Source organism: Pocillopora verrucosa, chromosome 3 (genome assembly GCF_036669915.1).
Source record: "Pocillopora verrucosa isolate sample1 chromosome 3, ASM3666991v2, whole genome shotgun sequence".
NCBI lineage: Eukaryota > Metazoa > Cnidaria > Anthozoa > Scleractinia > Pocilloporidae > Pocillopora > Pocillopora verrucosa.
In genome coordinates this window covers 11,960,008-11,984,190 of record NC_089314.1, presented here as the reverse complement: position 1 = coordinate 11,984,190, position 24,183 = coordinate 11,960,008, and the positions used below count along the sequence as shown (strand labels likewise).

Genomic DNA, 24,183 nt, shown 5'->3' with positions numbered 1-24,183 from the left:
CGTCGTGGTTTCCGGTGTTCTCTACCGTTTTAAGCTTGTTTTGCCGTCACTGTTATTCCTGTTCCCCATATACTGGGTCATACAACGTGTAACGACTTCAGGAATAAATGGTTTGCGTTTTCTCGAAATGTGAGCTTGGGACGCCTTTGGTTTTATACACACGGTAGTCACTGGCTGTCTCAGGCCTGCTCTGTTTGTGCAACTGCTCACGTGAAGCCCCATGCTGCAATGGATCAAGTAGAAGAGGATCACGGGATTTATGGGACGGCATTGAAAGTTATCCACCCCGCCCCTCTCCCCCCCCCCCCCCCCCTCCAACTCACCACGAGACCTCTATTTCTCGTATATCTCAAATAGTATCTCAAGATTTCCAATTTCCTGTCCTTCCTTCCTTCTCGGATTCTAACCTCCTAGTGGTTTTCTGTTAGAAAAGCCTCGGTTAAATTCATCAATTTGCAAACTATAGTGGAAGGGGGACCGTGGGATATTTTTCTAATCTCCAAAATCCGCCATTTTCTATTTTTGACAAAACATCCCGTACAGCCTGTCAAAAAAATAAGACTGAGGAACTGGATGATATTTACTGTATGCCACGTTCTTGAAAGATTCCGAAATTTCAGCTCTTATGGTAAATTTCCTAGCAATGTCAAAACGAGAGGGTCCGTGAGTTTTTTCTTAATGACTGTTTATATCTATTACTTCCTGGTTGCCAAATCGATGTTGCGTTATTGTTGAAGGAAAGCAACCGAGTACCGTGTTTCCTTGAATAAGCGCCCATGCTCCTATCATGTAAATCAAGCTCCTCAATTTTCTCTTTCCTCACTTTCTTAATTAATAGACATACAAGGAAAACCTGTTTCTATTACCACTTTATTTACAACTTTTTAGCCTTCGACCACAGCGAAATCAGAACAGGTTGATAGTTTATTAACTGGCCTCCTCGATTAATCGCCCTCCTTCCAATAAGCGCCTCTCCTTTTAGCCGAAATTTGAAATGATCGCGGAAATAAGGTATTTAATCGGGTAGTAGAAGACGATCTTTCACCAGATGCTCTTATTGCCACATTTACCAATAAAAGCTCGTATACTAGGAGAACATTGTTTATTATTTCCTTACGGAGGTAGGCAACCCTCTCATTTTAACTGCGTGCTATCGATGGACTGAGATGTTAACAGAATGACAAACCTAGTGAAAATAGTTTCTTTCCTAACACTTGGTGGAAGATCAAATTTGAAAATGATAGAGCTGCACTTTAATTGAAAATTAAAACTTGACAATCGGCTAAACAATTTGTCAACCAAAACCATGCATGAAAACGGATGGAAATGTGCGACGCTCCATCGAAATGTGTCAAAAAGGTTTTAGGAATATTATCAAGAGGAAATGAGATTTTTATTAATTTGAAAATCGAAGGTGACTGACCATACGAAAGTCGTTTTATGAATTTATAATAAATAATATTTAGGGCAAGGTTTTCTATACTTTTGCTTTTGAACTCTTAGCTTTGTAATGGCTATATTTAGTTTTTTTCACTCGACTCACTATTATAGTTTCATAGAAGTTATTTAAGTAAGGATTGGCAAAACTTTACATTTGCATTTTCCCTCGGATTTATCATTACGTATGAAAAACTTAGTCAGTAATCAAGTGCACTTTCAAGAAGCGGTAACTTTCAGGCAGTCATTTTTTACCCCGACAAATGGATCGCGTGACTTGCGAAAACCCAAGTCACGCAAATATTGCCTCTTCCCAGATTCCTCGAAAATATCACAGTGAGTATTGGAAGGAAATGATTTGATAAGCATATTCCAGAACACACACGCGGAAAAGCTCTAGTTGCCGTGCTTGTTCAGACTTTTGATGGTAATAAGACTTGCTTGGAATTTTAAAGATAAACCAGTGCATCGAAAAAGATGTAAATGTAATCTTGACTCTTCCAACGTGATATCTTGAAACAAATCACATTCCTTTTCGGTAACTAGATCACGGCGTAATATGTGATTATCGTAGTCTATAAACTGTGAGATTTTAAGCCACTAACCCTAAATCTGAATGTACTTTATACATACTGAGAGATTTTATGCCGTTAATTAACGGCGTAACATTTTGCAGTAAGTTTATTTACAACCTGAAAGGAATTAATTTCTTACAGTTAATATATTTGAAATATATCATTTTGTATATATTAATTCATTATTGTAATTATACCGACGCAGATGGTGGCGTATAATCTTTCAGCATGTAGGCTAAGATATTCACATATTATGTTATTATATACACTCCCGTTCCTTTTGTAGTTAGGTTGAAGTTTAATTTGCATTTACTTTTAGCTAGACGCCTTTACCCTTGGTGATGTTTGCAATAAAACCTCTAGCAACTCACTGAAATTTTGTAACAGAAAAAAATTCTTCCAACCCAGCACAATACATGTCTTGGTATCATTTCTTGTACATGAATTTAGGCAAGGTGAGAAAAACATTTGGGGGCCAAGTGTGGGTAAAGTATGAGCCACTTGTCAACTGAGTATCATCTGACATGCATGTCGGTCAAGAGGCAATGAGTTGCAATGTTTGCATCGTGGCGATCCCAGAAATCTGTGCGCAAACGCAAGGATCCGATTATTTGCAACTTATTCATTGATGTCAGTCAACATGTGGACTGAGTGTTGCTCTACATATCGGCTGATACTAAGTTGTTATGTTGACTGTTAGTGTCGGTCGATACTCGTTCAACAGATGCCTCAAGGACACGAGATCAGCTCCTTTTAACTACATATCTCGTACGAAAATTTGGAGGCTGACAGAGCCTGAAGACGGCCTTGTTCCGGCCAGATTATTATTCATAGATCCAGACATCGATAGACATGAGCAACACAAAAAAATTGTCTGACTCACAGCTTATGAGCCAGAAAATGTTACGCTTTTTTCAGGGCTATGAGAGACTAGACAAGGCTAACAGGAGCAGGGCAAGAGCAGGACAAGAGCCACATAACGCTGAATACCTTTACACATTTTAAGGCACGACGAGGGACTGCCGCGAGCCAGACAAGCACTGTTTTTAAAATTCTTATCTTGACGATAATTATTACCGCTTGAAACTTACTTTCACCAGGATAACATAGCATAGTCACTCAACAATCAATCGACAATCAACAATCGTCGGTTTTCTTGACACAGACGAGTTAGCATGAGTTTTTCGGATTGGAAATATTAAAAATGTTCATTCTAGGAAATGGGTTTGTTGACGCCCATCGAACGACTATAAAAAGTACATTTAACTCGGTGTTTAGGGTGGTCACAATTCGCGAGAAACTTCGATTCCTCTTCCAGTATTCAAAGTCTTTTAAGAATGTTTACGTGCCTTAACGTTCTCAGTCTGAAAAGAGAACATGTTGACTATTTCACTGTACTCAAAATGTCACGCCTCTTGGATGTGATTGGAGAATTTTGATATCTTTTGATTGTGGCTACAATTTTGATTTACTGAGTCACATATGAACCCTTTTCGGATCTGAGCTTCAAAGTCTGCATTTTATTCAGTTAAAAAGATGGCTTTCATCATTTTCTAGTTTAATGTGCTCGGGTATGTGCTGTTCAACGATTCTGTTTATAGTTACGCTGCGTATGTCGATATCTCTTATTTCTTTAACCCTTTATCTCCCATGAGTGACCAGGAGAGAATTTCTCCTCACAATATCAAGCATAGAAGTAATGAAAATAAAGAAAAATATCAATTAGAGGATTATTAGTTGATCTGATACCAAATTCTCTGAATTGACATCATAAGAATTGTATGGCAGACGGTAGGGAGAATTGCCAATGAGATCTTTGGAGTTAAAGGGTTAATTGCAAACAGGTGAGGTCTTTATTCGATCTTTATGGTGAGGGTCCAACATAAGTTTGGCAGGATGCGGGATTAGGCTTACAATCGAGGTGGGATGTGGGACAGGAGAAATTTTAAAGGCAGGATGCGGGATGAAAATAGGGAAGCGGGACCGGGATATGCTTCATTTGGAAGGCGGGATAAGGGATTGGACGGGTATAGGCGGGATCATTATTTAGCTCCAGTTAAGAGTCACTCGATGTTGAATCTTTCACCCTTACAAATAGTGGAAAGGAAGTAGCTTCTGAGACAGATATCTCAGCCGTAAATTTAATTGTTAGGTGGTGTTTATTTGCTTGTTCAATGAACCGGTTGACGACGTATCTGTTGGTGAGCAAGAGAGAGTTTAAATCTCCAAACGAGCGGTTTATTAGCGCCTTTATCTAGGATTTGCACTTCGATTTTAGCCATGAAAATATTTGCAAAAGCTACCGCCGTTTCGGTGCCCATAGGGTTTCCGTGCGTTTGCAAGTAATTTTGTTCGTTGAATTGGGATGAGTTTTCCTGCAAAATCAGACTAAATAGAGAGGAGGGGTGTATCCGTGCATAAACTCGTAACGTCCATTTAAAAGATTATCACTTCTTACGGAAGAATTTTTTTTTCTATGAAGTTGATGAAGTGTGTTGTATCTTTGAGATGACATGAGCTGTTGGTCCTTCCGTAGGTGGAGTTAATTGTCTCACTTGTAAAGACTGTAAACACACCGAGGAACAACCGTTTTTTTAGCCGTCCAGATATGCGTTAAGCAAGTCTTTCCCTTTCTCCATTATGAGAGAACATTATTGACAAACATCCCGTACAGCCTGTCAAAGAAATAAAAAAGAGGAACTGGCTGATATTTACGGCATGCCATATTCTTGAAAGATTCCGTAATTTCTGCTCTTGCTGTTACCATCGGAAAATTTTCTAGCAATGTCAAGACGAGAAGGTCCGTGAGTTATTTCTTAATGACTGTTTATATATTATTTCCTGGTTGCTAGATCGATGTTGCGTTATTGTTGAGGGAAACCAGGTACCGAATTTAATTGAATAAGCGCCCACGCTCCTATAAGCGCCCTCCCCCAATTATTGCCCGCCCCATGTAGTTATGTCAAACAAGTGCTTTTCATGAATAAGCGCCCACCCCCCCCCCCCCAACCCCTCCTTCCTCACTTTCTTGAAAAATAGAGATACAAGGAAAACCTTTTTTAATTACCATTTTATTTATAACTTTTAAGCCTTCAACTACAACGGAATCAGTGAAGGTTGATAGTTTCTCAATAAGTGGCCCCCTCGATTAAACGCCCTTCTCCCAAAAAGCGCATCTTCTTTTCTTCGAAATAGTAAATAAGCGCGGAAATAAGGTATTTAATGTTCGGGCGGTAGAGGAAGATCTTTCACAAGATATTCCTAGTGCCATATTTACCAATAAAACCTTTTATACTGAGACAACATTGTTTATTATTTCCTATCGGAGGTAGACAACCCTTACATTTTTAACTGCATGCTATCGATGGACTGAGATATTAACAGAATAACAGACCCAGTGATAAGAGGTTCTTTTCTAACACTAAGTGGAAGATCAAATTTGAAAATGATAGAGCTGCACTTTAATTGAAAACTAAAACTTGACAATCGGCCAAACAATTTGTCCACCAAAACCATGCATGATAACGAATGGATATGTGCGGAGCTTCATCGAAATGTGTTATAAAGGTTTTAGGAATGTGATCAGGAGGAAATTAGTTTTTCATTAATTTGAAAGTCGAAGGGAACCCACCACATCTAAGTCGTATTATGAATGTGGAATAAAAAATTATTCAGGGTGAGGTTTTTTGTTTTTTCTCCTTTTTGAACTCCCAGCTTTGCGATGGCTATTTATTTTTTTCACTCGACTCACTATCACAGTTTCATAATAGGGTTGGCAAAACTTTACATTTGCATTTTTTTTCTTTCTTAAAAAACTTTATTTAATCACGGACAATTCATCAGCTATTTACTAAAGGTTTAAGACTATTAAATATTAATTATATTCATTACACCATATTGCTGCTTTTCATGAATTCTGTGCCTTCGAGAGCTTTTCTGATTTCTCGTTTCAACGACCCGAAGGATTCCGCGCATCTGACCTCGCAAGAAAGGCCATTGCGCAGTGTAGCGCCACTATAGCTAAAACTATTTTTGAAATAAATTGTGCGTGGTATTTGAGCATTAAGTTTGTTCTCGGAGTCCCTCAGGTTGTAGCTTATATTGTGTTCAGAGAATTTCGAAGGTCATCAGTCCGGAGCTAGCCCATATGCTAGAAGTAATTTCCTAACACTCATCGTTCGGTTGACTATTTCTTTTTTTCTGTCTTTTATTACGCAAGTTAATACAACGCGGACTAGCTGTGGTCTCTCTAGGAAAGTGTGGATCACCGCTTATAAAAGTGACGCTTAGTGAGCTGTCAATCTCTAACCTTCGTCATGCTTTTACACTTAATTAGCGAATCACGCTAAACTACGCTAAGCGGAGTTCGCATACTAAGTAGATACCCTCGCATTGTTTACGCTTTTCCAAATGACTTTCTACCTTAAATTTCTTAGTCCTACGTCAGCGTCAGCGTTATAATTTAGAAATGTCAGTACAAGAGCTGCTCTATTCTGCAATTTTTTTGTAGCGTGTCCTGTAAAGTTACACCACAGGTTCCGCAAACAGTGCTGCAGTAGTCAACGTGAGGTTGTATTAAAGCTTGGTATATAAGATGCAAGGTCGCTTGGGGAACCAGGTGTCCAACACGTATCATGGCCCCGATTCCACGAGCGATCTCTTTGGTTAGTTTTTTGATGTGGCAATTCTAGCTGAGTTTGTCGTCAATTGTTTCGCCGAGTGATTTCATAGTTGAAACCTGTTCCACCCGAATACCGTCCATTGAGACTGTTAGGGTAGCAGTAAGGGTATTTAGCCTTGTGCCAGATCTTATCAGCATAAACTCGGTTTTAGTAAGTTTGTGTGCGTTTAACGCAGTTAAGTATGCACATGCAATACGTCCTCACTAAGACGTGATTCAGTGTTGCCTACATCACTATCTGCATATGAGAGATGTATGTCACCGGCGAACATCCCCGGTTCACAGTTTTACAAACAATTTGGAAGGTCATTTATGCAGGATAAGAATAACAGTGTACTAAGGATGGTCCCTGCCCCCCTCCCCCTTAGGTACACCGCAAGTCAGTACACGGCTGTCAGTTAAGGACTCACTAACTGAGCATTCTCTTGTGCAGTTCTCCAAATACGACAGCAACCATTTTAATCAATTCCCTGATATACCATAAAGGTCAAGCTTAGATAAAAGAATGTTGTGGTCAACGGTATCCAAAGCTTTCTTTAGATCTACAAAAATATCTGCGTTGATTTTCCCAAAGTCTATATTGTATGCCCAGGAGTCAGTTGCCTCAAGCAAAGCTGTAACAGTTGAGTGAATAGCACGAAAACAAGACTGATGTTTGCATAGTTTATCTTGCTCCTCTGAATGGACATATAATTGTTCGTATAAAGAATAAACATAGTCACAAGGTCCGACGGATGATGCTTGAATCTTAGTACTGTTCACTATTAAGTGGTTAAAAGCCAAACCACAACGAAAGAGTTTGAAGATCTTTGTCAAGGGAAAATTGCAGGATGGTAGGAGATCATCTGACAAGAAGGCAGTCGTTTCATCGGCGTACAGCTGCAATGAGACACTAGGTACACAATTCAAGTCATTAATAAAGATATTGAAGAGCAGGGGCCCTAAAAGTGAATCTTGAGGGACACCAGTTATATATGATTTGAAGTTAGAGCACACGCTCGTTATTCTGACACATTTTTGACGGCCCAGCAGGTAAGAGGACATCATTTCTTAAGCATGTAGAGAGAAGCCATAGGCCTTCCGTTTCGCGAGCAAAAGGCGGTGGTTAATTGCGTCAAACGCTTTGCTCAGATCTACAGCGACCGTGGCGACAGCTTCCCTGTTGTCAATGCTGTTCTTCCAATCTTCAGTCATTTGTAGCAATGGAGTGCGGCAAGAATGGGTTTTCATAAAACCAGCTAAGTTAGAGGACAAAACGTTGTGAAATATATTCCGACCAAAGTTGATCATAAATAATTTTCTCAAACACCTTCGACAGTGTAGTTAAGATTGAGACAGGGCGATAGTTTGCTTTATCTGTGCCATTCCCTCGTTTTAAGACTGGCCAGTGAGGCGCGCTTGCTTCCATTCAGAAGGCAATGATTGATACTTTATGCAATATTTAGTCACCTCTTTGGTAAGAACTGGGGATCCCAAACTTACATTTTGTCAAAAACAATACCACTGGCTTGAACGAGGATGACACCATGTATGTTTTTATCAGAATTATTAATTTTTCTCCAGAACTCGCGAGTGTGAAGCACTCAAGGAAGTGTCATAGAACTATATGATCTGTGGCAACCGAGTTCGGGTAGTTTTTTTAGTTTGTCGGTTCTGAGATGAGTCGCTGAAGTCACATGATAAACATCAGCAATACTCATCAGTTTGAGTGTGTTGTCGTCATATCGTGTAGAAGTCATATTACAGTTAAGATCTCCCATTACGAAATACTCTACATTTTCACTGTCAAGTTTCCCGATTAGAGATTCGAAAGGCGAAACTGATACCCACATCAGCGTCTGGTGGCCTATACCACGTGACAACTATAAAATCGGTTTTGATCTAGGACTTGGAATCTCAAAGCAGAGATTTTCTAGGAAATCCATTTGAAGGTTGTTCTGAATAATAAATTTATCGAGTATTTTGGGTGGAGTCTGCACCCCCAAAGTAGAACATCATTTCAATCTAAATGCCTTTGAAAATTCTTAAAAAACTGTTCGTTACCTTCGAAATTAAGGTGAAGTCCGCCTTTGTTGGGACCATTGTATGAAATGTTTTGATGCCGAATCAATTTCCTCTCGTTTTGGTGACAAAACTTTATTAAGTGCTTGTTCGTTGTGATGAATGTTTGATTGAGTTTGCCCCCTCGGCATGCAAGTTCTGTAACTATAGTAGCCTCGTTTTAGTGTTAACTTAAGGTGTGAGGCTACTAGCTGGCAGATATTAAACAAGACTTGGTTCCTTGGGCCGTGTGGTTTCTTCGTAATTAAACAAGTTCTAATTGCGGCATCATAGCTGCTTTCGATCTATTGAGCCACGTTGGCAATAGACTCTGCAACCTCTTCTGATGTCTTCTTGTTTCTTAGACCTAAGATCGTTGGTGCGTGAGAATTGTGCGGTTGTGAAGGTCACAAAACACAATGTTAGGCGCATTTTCCGCTCACATTTTATCATTACGTACGAAGAACTTAGCCGGTAATTAAACTTACTAACCAAAAGCGGTAACGAACAGGAAATTATCCCCACCCCCAACAAATAGATCGCGTGACTTGCGAACTATTTTGCCAGTCACGCAAACATCACTTCTCCCCAGAGTCTTCGAAAAAGGGTCCTAGTGAGTGATGGGAATGATGGAAATGTGCTTTGCGAAGCACATTCGAGAAACCATACGCGGAATAGCTCTAATTGTCGTGCTTGTGCTGACTTTTAATTGTAATAAGACTTGCTTGGAATTTTAAAGATAAACCAGTGCATCGAAAATGATGTAAGTGTAAACTTGACTCGTGTTCGGTAAGAAATTTGGATCAGTTATGGCAACATAAACGATCTTCACTTCCGCGTCGATCGACCGGAGAACGCGAATATAAAGGTGAGCTAGTCTTTAACTCTTAATTAATCTGTAATTTATATTTATTGAAAATTCAAATCTCATTTCTTGAATTACTTTAAGTTTTATCAGCCATTGTAAGCTTCTCGTTTTTTAATTCGATGGCAAGATTTTCTCTGTGATATCTTGAAACAAATCACGTTTCTTTTTTAGTGACGTTGAAGTTTAACGACTGTGAATATGTGAAAGTCATATATTTGTACTGTGGATTAAGACGTGAATGTGAAAGCGAACTTCGCAGTAATGAACACTACTTGAGCAGTATTGAAAATAAGGCCTGCCTTTAGCCTTTACCCTCAATGAAATTTGCGTTATTCTTGCAGCCCTAATCTTTTTCCGGAAAACAAAGTTTTTCGACCATTTCCTTTTGTACAAGAATGACGTTTAACCTGAAAATCAGCTCCTTTGCAACCAAAAACGAGAAAAGTCTGAAGCGATTTCGGATAGCGACACTCAGGCTCAAAGGTGAAATAAACAGCCTTTAAAATGAGCTGTTTACTGCCACTCCAGCTGATCAATCAAACTTGCATTTCCATGACTTCCAAAACAATGGTTATAAACATACCAAATTAAGTTACCATTGTTGGATTTAACTCACAGTGCATGGATCAAAAATACAGAATGATTTGCTTCACTTACTGCCCTAGTTATAAACTCTTTTGCTTGATCAGGACAATAACAAAAACTAGCACCAACCCAAGCTAATGAACAAAACTCATGTGTAAATTACGTGGGCTGAGAGTGAGGTGTAATGATCAATTTGTTTCAATGTTCAGTAAACAGAATATAAATGCAAAACTTTGATTTTCAGATAAAAATTCTTTTCGAATTTTACACCATTTAATTACTTTAGAACAAGTCATCAAGTCATCAAGTCTGAAAACATAAATTAACTCAATACACATTTTTTTTGTTAGTTAGTGGTATTAAATTATCAGTGGAATTGTGATTGATAATGAACCACTACAGGCTATGTAACACCTGGAGGCAACAAAACCACACAAGGGGTGACATAATTGCACTTGGGGGCAATGTAACTCACAACTTGAGGTTATGTGTCTGGGACAATGTAGGTAGATATATAGTGACCTGAATTTCATTCCTGTTTTGCATTAGAAGCAGAAGAAATTAGTGAGACTTTGACCAGGGTCTTCTATCCGAGTGGAACAACAAACACAGAACTCTAATTTGACTTCAACAGAAAGTAATGCATCTAAACCTTTATTATTCATATAACTCCCTTATTTCCCTATGAACAATGGTGAAATCTCCAGCAACAAAAAACAGTGCAGGAGGTTAAAGCACCAAATTAACTTACTTCATTGTTATTCAAAGTGTACACTGACATGTCATTATGATAAGCTTCAAGTTTTTACATTGTAGAATAAAGTTGCGAATCAAAGTTTGAAATGCCAGTGTACAAGATCGTCAAAACATCAGTCATAGTTTTAATTGTGCTTCTGTCAGCTCTTTAGAATAATTTATAATAACCAGGGCAATGCCAATGTGTACTTTGTTTTAAAAGCTCAGCACTACAATAATCAATACTTTAAAAACAAATTTATTATTTCTGGACAGATTTAAGGCAGACTGACAAGGATCATTACTCAGATTGATCTCAACTAACTGAAATTGAACTAGAAGCAAAACTGATATCTAACTCGGCTGTCAGTAATTTTGACATAAAAAGAATACAAAGCACGTACATTTTTTTATCTGATGTTTGATGTTTTTATATTTTATGTTGGATTTAAGTTTTTTAACTACAATTAGACTTGCTTTGTATCAAATGTCATGATTATGTAAATTTGTGAATATCACTTGGAGGTAAAACTTGTACCAATTACCTGGAAATAATGATGATTGATGTTAAAAGAAATTATAGAAGCACAGATTACATTGATAATATTATGAACCTTGACATTTGAGGGAAAATTTATGAAAATACACAAATTTTGGTAGGCTGGTATATAATGTAAAATCTTTAGGATTATCAGGCATGTTTTCTGTGCTAAATGATGTGTTAATATGATTTTTATTTCCAGCAGATAACTGCATGTCTAAAAGGGCAGAGAGTTTCTGAATACAAGAATAACTTTTTGCACCATGAGTGAGTTTTATTAATAATTTCTTAAGATGTGAACTTTGGTGAATAAGATTGCAAGTTCCCAATCTTGATTATTTTGTAATTGTGGGCCTGTTTTGTTTTGAATGGGTTAATTGCTCCTACATGAACCCTTTACACCCTGACATCAGTCTCTGTATTCTCCATACTGTTCTCTATACATTTCCTAAGGTGCAGATAAAGAGAATTTGTTCAATAATCAATAGCCTCTTTAGCTGGTCATCATTTCCTTAACCCTTTACATCCTAACATCAGTCTGCAAGTTCTCCATACTGTTCTCTAAACATTTCCTATGGTACCTAGAAGGAGAATTTGTCTCATAATCAAGAGCTTGTTGAGTTTGTGATCATTTCCTTTATTCTCACAACCACAACATTTGATCCAAGGGCAGTACTGCTAGGAGAAATTAGATGCTTGTCACTCTCAGGGGTTAAAAGGTTAATTGTTGTGACCTTAATGTGTGATTTAGGAGTGATATTATGAGGAGAAATAATGCTAGTCACTCTTAGAGGCCAAAGGTTTAATAAGTTTTATCAAAAAGAATAACTTTCTACAGTCTACTTAATCATAAACAACTTTCAGTGATGTACCAATCATAATATAATTGACACTCTCAGACATGAAAAAATAATTGCAATTCTTTGTGGATACCTTAATTAATTGATGTTATTGAATGAAATAAATGGTTATATCTTGCTCCGATGATTTAGGGGGAGAAACAGCTTGGTGATTGTTTAAGTGACAGTAAAAACTGTGGTAATTTAATTGGCTGATTGAATAAACCTGACCAGCATGGTCTGACTAAATTTATGGCTGTACCCAGGACAGCCTCAGGTCACCAAAAGCTACTTGTAAGACCGAATTACAGTCAAGTTGCTGATGGTTCAACTCGTTAATGCCAACTTGCCGACATATAAAATTGAGTAGAGATGTTGGCAAGTTGGTCTCCAATCCAGTACAACTTATTAGAAGTTAAACATATAGAAAAGTAAAAGATATTTAGTAAAAAACGATTTTGTTTTCTTCCAGCAAAGTTTATAAGGATCTCATGGCTAATAAAGCAAGGTGAACATCGCCAATGACCAAAAAAACTTTAGACCCAAACAACTTATTGTGTCACAACCAAACCTACATAAGTCTATGTCCTAGTTAACATCCACAGTGTTTGCTTCGTAGATTGAAGACATTTTGCTGACCACCCACAAGACAAATCAGAGTCTAGAGAAAACTGTGAGTTGGCTGCCTAAGGTTCCTGTGGTATACTGTGTTTGAGTTGAGCACAGTTGAACTCCAAAGAATATCACCAAACAGTTCAAAGAACGGTTCAAGTCAAGGTATGTTTTTGTCATTCAAGAATGTCTTGTTATCCAAAATTAATTACAGCAAAGACCAAAAAAATGTGTCAAATCAAAATGGTTTATTACAGTACAAAAGTTTGATCAACAAAACAATTTAATTTGCTTGAAAATTAGACTTGAACATCTTTTGCTTTGAATATGCATCACTATGAAATGCGCCTTAAATGTGACAGACAAAGAAGTATATATTGCATGTATATAGGAACAAATTTGTGACATAAATTTCAAAGATTTAAGTTCCTAAAACCTCAAAAAAATGAAGATTGTAGACTGAAAACTTCTATTTATTAAACTTCTATTTAATATTAAGGTGAACATCTTCTGCTTTGCATTGATGACCATGGACTGTGACTGCAAACTTCTGTTTCCTCACAACCAGAGATATTTGTTATGTAGGACTCCCTGCATTGATTCACTAGCATTCACCAGCTTGTACGTGTCTACAGTTAATTTCCATTGATGTATCTTTTTTTACCATAGCTTACAAAGCCTATAATAACAGTGGAATTTAAACAAGCTGTTTAACGTATAGAGTGCAAAACAACTAATGATCATGTTTGCATTGTTATAACTCTTTCTCTTTCAGCTCTGTAGCTAAATATGTTTAATGGCCATTTCACATTTTACACAGTGAAGTCACAGATTTGATATGAGAGCCAAACTTAATTGAAAATGATTTCTTAAATAATTAAGATTTGACAACTTAATTGTTTTTACAATATTGTTTAAACACTCAGTTTTTTCTGTCTTTTTTTACAGTATCAAAGTTGTCCTCCACATCACAGAGCAGGTATACATTGTTCATTGAGCTTATCAAGTACCTCAGTAATTTTCCAGTGGTGATTAAAGAGTAAGTGAAAGCAGGTAAAATGAGCAGCCTTTAAATCAGATGTAAAATACTCCTAATAATACTTTATTCATGATCAAGATAGTATATTTACCACACAATAATTGTAATTAGTTATTTTACTTTTGCACTTCACTAAGGAAAGTAGATTTACCACACAATTGAGCTATAGGAAGTGCATGGTAAAGGTACATGTACGTAAAGCAGTGCACTACAACTGCAACTCCAGCTGATCAATCAAACTCACATTTCCATGACTTCCATTGCTGAGGACAAAACATACCAAAATTATCCATTATTGTTTTTAAACTGGTGGTGCATAGATCAAAAAAATAAAATGACTCACTTCACATCCTGCTCCTGACCTTAATTATAAATTGCCATATTTGTAAGCTCATTTTGCTTTGATGATCACATTAGATTAGTAATTTAAGTGCATTTGTGACCTGCATGTACATTGATGGTTGAAAAGTGCTTGAAAATGATCAGGACAATAACAAAGAACTCTCAGTAACCCAAGCTTAAAGGAACAAAACTTTTGAGAAAAGTGGACTGAAAGTGAGGTGTGCAACCTGTAGGAAACTTTGGAGCCTGACAGAGCCTGAATAGGGCATGATTCTGGCCTGATTACCATTCATAGAGCCAGATATCCACATGACAAAAGCTGGACTAAAAAGTTGTCCAGCTCTCAGCTAATGCACTAGACAAATGTTATGCTCTTGTCTGGACTACGACAGACTGGACAAGGCTAACAGAAGCAGGGCAAGAGCGGAACAAGAGTTGGACAATGCTGAGTACCTTTACACATTTTAAGGCAACATATAATTTTACAAATACACCTGTTTTCAGAGCCTGATAAGAGACTTATGTGAGCCAGGCAACGAGTGTTTTTAAAAATGCTTACCTCGTGGATAATTATTACCACTTGAAACTTGCTGTCACTTGGATACCTTAACAAAGTCATGCAACAATCTTTCTGTCGTTTTCCTTGACAAAGATGAGTTACATGTAGTTTGAGTTTATTTTGGATTGGAAATCTAAATAGTTATTCATTCTAGGAAATGGGTTAGATGAGGCCTATCAAATGACTATAAAAAGTACTTTTATCTTGGTGTTTAGGGGAAAGCTTTAAGCAGTTACAATTCACAGGAAAAGTGTCAAGAGGAACAGCAATGTAATATACCATCTTCTCAAAAAGTGGCTGCCTGGAATACAAGTCCTGTGTTAATTTAGAAAACAAAAAAAAAACAGCAGTGATATAGCACTAGACTGATAGTCCAACCAGTCAACATTTTCATTCAAACATAGAAAACAACCATTGCTATCGCTCAGTGCCAAAAACTGAAACTTCAAAGCAGTGCTATTGCACATATGTAAATAACTTCTTAATTGGTGTTTACATGAAAAGTGGTTTTTGACGATTCAAGTCTCTAGGCAAGAATGTTAGCATGCCTTTACTTCAATAGAAGTGTTTAAAAGATAGATGAAATTTGCAACCTAATTAATGCAAAGGAAGTTTTAAGTCAAAACCAGAGCCAAATTCAGGCCAAAGGAAGGTGGGATTTTTCAACAACTACTAAATTGATTCGCTAATTAATGGCTAATGCCTGGCTAGTGTTAAGCTTGTTTTCCTGTTCTGAATGATTTTTCTCGTCCAGCTTGTGTTAAGCTGAATTACCACTCAATTCAGGCTCTTGTGACAATGAAGTTTCATTGTTCTGTAATCCACTAGTCGTCATCAATTGTGTGTCTGGCTCTAATGTTTCTTTGTGATTTGCAAATTTTCATGTATCCACTCCTCGTTATTTTGGATAAAAATTACTTTCCAATACCACACTAAAAACAAAAGGGAAAAGTATTGAAAACATTCAGCTAATAGTTTATTTAGGAACCATCAAAAGGGTTGGCTCTTACACTTGCGAACTTTTTTCCCAGTTTTCTGGGAATTTGTGGGAATTCTCAAAAATTCCCAATTATGCAAATAACCCTTGCCAACTAAATTCCCAGTTTTCTGGGAATTCCAAGGAATTCCTAGGAATTCTCAAAAATTCCCAACTATGCAAATAAGCCTTGGAACAGTCAAGCTCAGTTGCCTCAAACACTGTCAGAGAATTTCTGTTTACATCATTTTAAGTTGAAATTTCATGCCTTAGACAAACAAATTCAACACCTAATTAATCTTTCTTTTTTCATGATTGTTGTTGCATTTTATTTTCAGTTTTTTGCTCTGTTTTCATGACTGATTGCTGTAATTTGTTTTGCTGTTTTTATTCTTACAAAACATTTTTGTAAGAGTTCCAATACTTGTGGATCATCCACACACTTGGTAAACATTTAGCATGCAGACAAGACAGAGGTGGTTGCTGTACCCTTTGAGAAAAAAAACACCTTTTAAATTACTTCTTCAATTTACTTTATTTGAAACTCTGATCTGAAAATATTTTTAAAACAAGACTTGTTAGTAGTAAGAAGTACAAACCAAGTTTCTTTTCATAATTTAATTTCTTAAGTATCCCAATCACTGAATCGATAAGCTGGATTATCCAGGATTATCCTGGATTATCGATAAGACGGAAACCACTCCACTTCACGTCGTGGTTTCCTACGCTTATCTCGTGTTCTCCCAACCTCCCGTGTGTTTACATCAGGCTATGTAAACACGGAAACCATTTTACATTTCTTCACTTAAAAACTTCTGGCAAAAATGTTAAATTCGACTTGCCGAACTATTTTAGTTTGTAAACTATTGCAGAATGTGAACTTTGATGGTTTTTTAACTTTGATGGTTTGGCATTTTTGACAGCCGTAGACTTGTACAGCCAATCAGATTTATAATTTGAACCATTCTAACAGGGATACTGATTGGCTTATTGTAGCGTGCTTTATAAGAGTATGGATGGAGCATGCTGACGACACTGTTGTTCGCTTTGGAAATAATATTTGTTTTGAAAATTGAAAATAATGCTTGGGGAATTTAACAGATTCTTTATTATAAAACAAATAGAGAAGCCTTGACTGTGCACTATTGATAAACAATATTGTGTCCTCGGAATGCGTGCATGGTCATTCCCCTATATAGTTATGTGATTTTTATGCGCAATGCAGGATGTGCACTGCAAAACTGAGGAATCATGTTAATATGACATCTTAGGGATCAACAGGCTTGTTAATTAGTCTTTACCTGGTCTATGGATTGATAAACAATATCCTGTTCTTGGAATGTGCGCATGGTCATTCCCCACGTTATATGATTTTAATGCGTAATACAGGAATTGCGCACTGCAAAACTGAGGAATCATATTAATATGACATCTTAGTGATTAACAGGCATATTTTTCTGTGCTGAATGGTTTGTTAATTAAAATAATTTTATTCCCAGCAGATTTTAAGAGGGCAGGATGATCAGTTCCTAAGTGTGGAAATAGATTCTGCTAACATGGGTGAGTTTTATTTGTTTGCATATGAACTGAGGTGAATAACATGATTCTAAGTTCCCAAGTTTGAATTCTTATATTTTTGTGGGTCTGTAGTGTGTTGGTTATTCTGTAGTGTATTGTTTGGGTTAATGGATCCAACATTAAGTTTTTTTAAATGAGTGACAATTGTTTACAGCCTGTAACTTTCAGAAGAGTACCACGCATAAAATTTGTAGGCATGATTTTGTTTTCTCAGACATAATAAAATATTTTGAATTTTCATTAATAACTTAAATAAGCTATAGATGATCTTATTCTTTTCTCAAAAAAGTTCAATGGTAATTTCTTGTCGCAATTAAATCTAGGGGAAAAACAACATGCAGTGATTGTTAAAGAAACATGCAGTTATTGTTAAAGTGACAGGAAACAACTGAGGTCTTTTAGTTGACTGATCTAATGCACCTGACCAGCTTAAGGTCACCAAAGGCTATTTGTTAGACCTGACAAATAGGACTGCAGAGCACTTCTTTTAGTGTCTCTTGCATTCATATTTTAGTTTGGAAATTTTGGTTTCACATTCTTTATTTGATTTAGTACATTGATTGACTTGCACTTTGGTCATTGAAATCTCTTTATTCATGAACATACAGTTCAACTGGGATTACCTTAATCTGCAGCAAACTGCTGCTTATTTATAGACCATGGCAGGAAATAGAATGAAGTGTTCTTGTTGAGGTCCACACCTGCATAAACAGTTGTTTGATGAAGGCATAAGAGAAGTAAAATCAGGGGTCTTATTAGATTTCAGAGAAGCAGACAGATGACAATAGCAAAGTTTAAGACAGGTAGCAGTAAGAAACATGTTAATAAGGGGCAATTTGGAAAAAAATTACAAGTGGCTGTTCTTGGTCTTATACAGATTTGGGTGATAGCTTTTGGTTAAAAATACCTTTGGGTTTGTTACAACCCTTAATTCATTGTTACACAAAGTTTAAGGAACTTGAGGTTATTTTTTAACTTGAGTGGAAATCCAATCTGAATGCAACCCATGACAAGACCTGCTTGTCCAGAATTAACCAGCCCACCCTTTCTCTCCATAATACATTTTTTAAGAATAATGAAAAATGGAATGAACTTTCTGCAATATGCAAAATTTAAGCCATAAAGTATAAATTTTTCTTTCTTGAGCTAACCTACAGGATGTTGAAGTCCTAAATGTAATAACTGTCCTAAATGTAATAAAGTCCTAAATGTAATAACATTTGGTCCTAAATGTAATAAAGCCCTAAATGCAATAACGTTCGGTCCTAAATGTAATAAGGCTCCTATGCAATCGTTTAACTGCGCTAACATTGAGATGTGAAAGTGACAGCTGTTGCACCAAAGAATCCTCTGTCTTATATTCATGGCATATTGCGGGCTCACTGATATTAATCAGCGTCTTTATATTTGCTAAAGACGTAGGTTGAGAAGCATTGGCTACAAAACCTTATGCTGATACTGATGTGCTTTTGGCATCAAATTGACGGACGCAAAAGCTATGAGAAAGCGGACCAATAGCTCTCTTCATATCATTGGCTTAGACTCTTAAGTGTAACAGATTTTGGCGATATACTTCTGTCATCAATGCTGAAGTTAACACTTCATGAACCGAATTACAAGGAAAAGGAAGTTCACCGACTTACACGTTAGACAAATTCCAGACTCGGAAGTGCATTTTTTGTACTGTCTTCCCTTGCCATATTTGTATGGGTCTGCATAAAATATATTCATATGCGTTACTGACTTAGAGTGAGGTCAAAATGGTGGATATTGGCCGAGTTCTCTATTTTTTTTTTGCGTTTCTATGGACTGAGACGAAGTCTCGGTCCATGAAAAAGTAGAAAAAGAACGAGGATAATATCCAGTAATCTTGACCATACAAGCTTGGTCAAGAGAGTTTATAATCTCTCGGCTCAATCATTAAAGGATTCATTGTATAGCAAAATATTTCGCTTTGATAAGAATCAAGAATGGCCTGTTTATTTCGAGAGCCGATGGTGAAAACCAACTGTGTTTGCAGCACAATAAACCCAAGAGGGTCGTTTATTTTTTTCTATTGATATGCCAAAATTGTCCAAAAGTTACGAACTTTGTAAGTTTTCTTGCGTGGGATCAATACGGTCAATCCTGAGCTGGCGAGGGTGGGCCCATCATGCTCGCTCAGGTAGCCAATCAGAGCACAGGATTCACTTCATCTTGTCCGCGTGCGCTGCTAGCTATATGATAAAGTGACTTACAGAGCAAGATATCTACTGACCAATCATATGTTATCCCATTTCACGATCACAGGTCTCGACATATTGCCTTTTTTCCACGTAAGAGTCAAATTGAACCATTGAGCTACAACATTCAACACATGATGGTCAGTTGATGGTTTAATGAACCATTCATTTTTTTCCTTTAGCCCCTTATGATAGGTTCATCAGTTCCCGAACAGAAATGTTGGGAAAACATATATTTTACAGTTGATCTAATGTTTATATTTCATTTTTTGTCTTCATCTCTTCTCCCCACCGAGAGGGGAGAAAATGAATAGATAAATAAATGAATGAAAAAAAGAAAGCTCAACAGTTTCCACTTATAGTCATATGGTACATGAACTGATTACTGAGGTGGAGTAAATCCATAGAGGGCTAGAAATGCAATATCCCAGGTTCAAAATTGAATAAATCACGATAGTCATTCTAAAAAATGAACTCAAATGCTTTATTAAAATAAATTGACACTGAATATCATTGATGTGCAAAATTTCAGTAACACTACCGATAATATTAATTTTCTTTTGGATTAACATGTGACATAGCGAAATCATTCAAACTGCTCCAAAATGGTGCATCACTACTGAAGACTTTAACACGAACGATAACATCAACAATAGCATGCTAGTTCATCATCAATTGTAGTCAATTTCTTTTCCAAAAAGTCTTAATGATTACGTACCAATCGATTCTATCCTATTGAGCTTCCAGCCAAGCTCTAGCCCACTTTGGGCTGGAAATGATTTTCAACTCGATCAATAAACCGCTTTAAGGACCATACTTCGACTGCTGATATTTCTTATGTTTAGCAAGTAAAAAGACGCTGATTGATATCAGCGAGCCCGTAATTTGACATGTATACTGGTCAGCGGTTTTTTTGGTGCAACAGTTGTCACTTTAACATCTCAATGTGGATGTCCGCCATAACAACAATGCACCGAAGGAGTTAAACGATTGCATTGGAGGCTTATTACATTTAGGACTTAATGTTATTACATTTAGGACTTTATTACATTTAGGACCAAATGTTATTACATTTAGGGCTTTAGTACATTTAGGACAGTTATTACATTTAGGCCTTCAACGACAGGAATCTTGACCTTATGAATCTTAGAGTTACAAAAAATATACCTCTGACACTATTATTAAAACTGTTACATGGAATTAAAACAATAACTGTATAATAAATTATGAAAATGATAATAATAATAACTCTTGACTCAAACATAAATTTATTTGGAAGGGAGACCCCTGAGGTTATCCTTATAAAGAGGGCTTCCTAAGGAACTATCTTAAATGTTCAAAATCTATGTACATTTTGACAGTTGAAAATTTATTTACCAAAACAGCGTTGAAGTTAAAACAAAAATCAAACAAAACAAAGGAGAACAAAAGGGAGATTAAATTAAGTTATCAACTAAGTTTTATCTAAATGAATCAATGTTCTCTAATGGCTGTCATTTATATGCTGGTTACACATGTCTGAAGCACCCATCACACACTGTGCTTAGATTAGTCAAAGTAATGAAACACTTGTCTAAATCTGAATTAAATTTTAGCCTTTACCAAATAGTGATTTTTTTGTGGCTGGCAACTAAAATGTCTTTGGAGACCAGTGACCTAATTTTTTTTGGAGAATACTAAGAGTATAACTAAACAGTTGGAAAGTGTCTTCAAATGTTCTGAAAATTTGATTGGGCAGTCATAACTTTGAATCATACTTTGTATCCTGGCTGCTTAGCTGTGACATAGAAATCTTACATCTCTTTTTTTCTATCTTATGGTGATTTAATTTAAAAATTAGGAGTTATTCCAAAAGGCATTCTTGATTTAGGAACTGACTTTCTCTGGTTTCATCAACACTTGACAAATAACTGTTTACAAACCACACATTGTGGTTTCGCATGTGCTGCTACCAGGACATAAAAAATGCTGGTGATATCTGTATATTTGCAGAAGTTGTCAATTTCACTCAAATACTTCTGACAAGCAGATCCCCAGAATTATAAGCTATACGCAAAGATGAGGGAGTCAAATAGCTTTTATAGTTGATCTCGAGAATAGCTCTTAAACTAGCAAACCCTCAACATATACAGCCCAGTGCTTGCTTTTGTAATTAGGTTGTCAACCAGCAGCAAGGGTTTCCTTGAGATATAATGCCAAGCATCTTTGGCCAGATCTTAAGTTCAAGGCCAGGTATCGGCTGTGGTTTAGGCTTGGTAGTCTTTACTGTATATCAGCATTTCCCACGGCCCCACTTTGATCACCTTTCGACATGTGACATGCTTATAAGCAAACATGTGTTTACAAATAATATATGTTTATCTCTTCTTGAATTAGTTTCTGATTTTGTTTGTTAACTTCTAGGAAAAGTTTGGACAAAGATTCCGTTTAGTAAGAAGGCAGAACCTAGTATTGACAATTGCAGCAGCTCAGTGGTTTGCAGTGATGACCCTCCACCTCTGAGTATTACACTGAAGGAACTTGGAGATTTGCCAGAGAAGGGGAAACGTTGGGACACGGACTGTCTTCCAGTTGACATTCTGCTTTTGACCGTGGAGGATTGCGAGTTCTTGGCTTGTTATCATTACTTGCGAGATTCCTTCAAAAGCTATGACACATCCATTGGATATGTGTACTTTGGAAAGATGGGTGACGATGAAGATAGGTCACTGAAAGTTGCTTTAGTGAAATGTTTTAAAGAAGCTTTGCATCCTGGAGGTTCTCAAATTGCTTCAAAGAATGCCGTCACACTCCTGAGACCCAAGGCTACCTTTTTGATTGGTTTCTGTTACAGTTTGGATCCTGACAAAGCCCAGCTAGGAGATGTGGTGTTATCCTCAAAGCTTACAACAGATTTTCACAAAACCCCAGTGAGTAAGAATGTTGGTGACCTTGTAAAACATGCAGCTGATGGATGGAAGGCACCATTAGATAACTCAAAAGCGCGAAAGGTCAAAGTAATTTGGGATGAAGAGATTTTAAGTAGCTCTGATCTGATTAGTGCTGAACAGCAGTGTCAATTACACCCTGGGGCAATTGCAGTTGAAATGGAAGGAAAAGGTGAGAATTACTATCAGGGTTACTCTTGCTTAGCATATGTGATCATTGTGCAGAAAATTGTTTTGCCGTAACAAGGATTACATCTATTTGTTGTTTTCAGTGTGTTACGGTATAATTTAACCGATAGAAATACTCTACTCCTACAAACTCAAGTACTTTATTAAACAACGTGTAATATAATTAATAAGGAGCGAGTCCTAAAGACAGCGTAGTAGTGATCTTTAAAAGACTTACTTAAGCCCACTACAGACTATGCCGTAGCTTACCACTGACACAATCTCACAGTTGTTTCCAAAGTTCCTTGAAATGAACAATCTTCCACATTAGCTCTCTCTCTCGGTGTAGCTTTCCAGACATCTGACATCTAATCACTCCTGACAACAGCAACAACTACTACTTCATGACTGAATCCTTACATTCCGAAAGGTTAATACATGGTAACTACGTAATCTAATAAAATGTTCTAGAACGTTCCATGGTATGCATGTCAGCACGACTAGGGATTCTAGAAATTTCTAGAAACTTATTTTAACAGTCACTATCCATAGCAAATATGATATGTTACCAGAATCACTCACACAAAGGTGACCAAACCCATTTTCACAAAATGGTCAATTAACTCTATGTAGACTTTTTCATGTGTCTGCCTTAGGCCTCAGCACTGATTGGCACAAGTGAAATTAGATGGAATCGTCGTTCATTTCTTTATAATATAACTTTTTCTCTCGTCTAAGTGACCCAGTAACATAAGTATTACTATAACGATGATTGTTCCCAGTCACTAACAAAGGCGCACTGCGAGCAAGAAATAAATAATGAGTAGTCCCAGAGGTTTTTAAACATAATGTGTTTTACATTTTGCCCTAAAATTGATGTTCTCAATCCTTACCTCTGAGCTACTGTGTTAGAGGGGAGCTTCTGATCGCTAAGCTGTAAGGCCAGATTTCTGAAGAAAGTAAGAAAGTTAGCAATTTTCTTGTATGGAGAGTGGTCACCACAAGTGAACAATAGTGATGATTATTACAGCGTACCCTCCGCTCTGATGTTCTTAAGCTTTACTTCTGAACTACAGGAGGCTTCTGGTTGTTAAACTATTAAGCCGGGAGGAGGGGAGGTACCTATCAATTTTTTATAAGGGGAGTGGTCAGCGCAGGTGTACAAAGGTAATGTGTATTACAGTGTACCCTCCAACTTGGCATATTTTCAAGCCTCACCTCTTGTTATTGCCTAAATTTTTTTTTTCATTTTTCTACTTCAGGCCTGTTTGCAGCAGCTCATGACATGAAGACGGAGTGGCTTGTTGTTAAAGGTGTTTGTGGTTTTGTACATGGCGTTGCAACTTCAGACGATTCATGGAAGACTTTTGCTTGTGTTATGGCGGCTTCTGTTGTATCCAACATTTTGAGTAACTCTTTTGTGTTTGGAGCTGGGAACGAAAATTAACCTTTGCGAGAA

The 24,183-nt window shown here is 37.0% G+C and overlaps 1 protein-coding gene across 5 annotated transcripts; it reads left to right on the top strand.

Moving 5' to 3' along the window:
* The first annotated feature begins 9,397 nt into the window (after positions 1 to 9,397).
* Positions 9,398 to 24,171, top strand: LOC136279970 (death domain-containing ATP nucleosidase-like). Of its 5 annotated transcripts, none has more exons than XM_066164523.1 (7): positions 9,398 to 9,601; positions 11,668 to 11,729; positions 12,921 to 13,078; positions 13,862 to 13,966; positions 17,332 to 17,389; positions 22,033 to 22,728; positions 23,987 to 24,171. In XM_066164523.1, the coding sequence occupies exons 5-7, from the start codon at positions 17,386 to 17,388 to the stop codon at positions 24,169 to 24,171; spliced, it is 885 nt and encodes a 294-aa protein (XP_066020620.1). In that variant the 5' UTR covers positions 9,398 to 9,601; positions 11,668 to 11,729; positions 12,921 to 13,078; positions 13,862 to 13,966; positions 17,332 to 17,385. The 5 variants fall into 5 exon arrangements, with proteins under 5 accessions (XP_066020620.1, XP_066020623.1, XP_066020619.1 ...); XM_066164526.1 differs by having other exon boundaries at positions 11,665 to 11,729; positions 13,862 to 13,952; XM_066164522.1 differs by having other exon boundaries at positions 11,665 to 11,729.
* Positions 24,172 to 24,183: the final 12 nt, after the last annotated feature.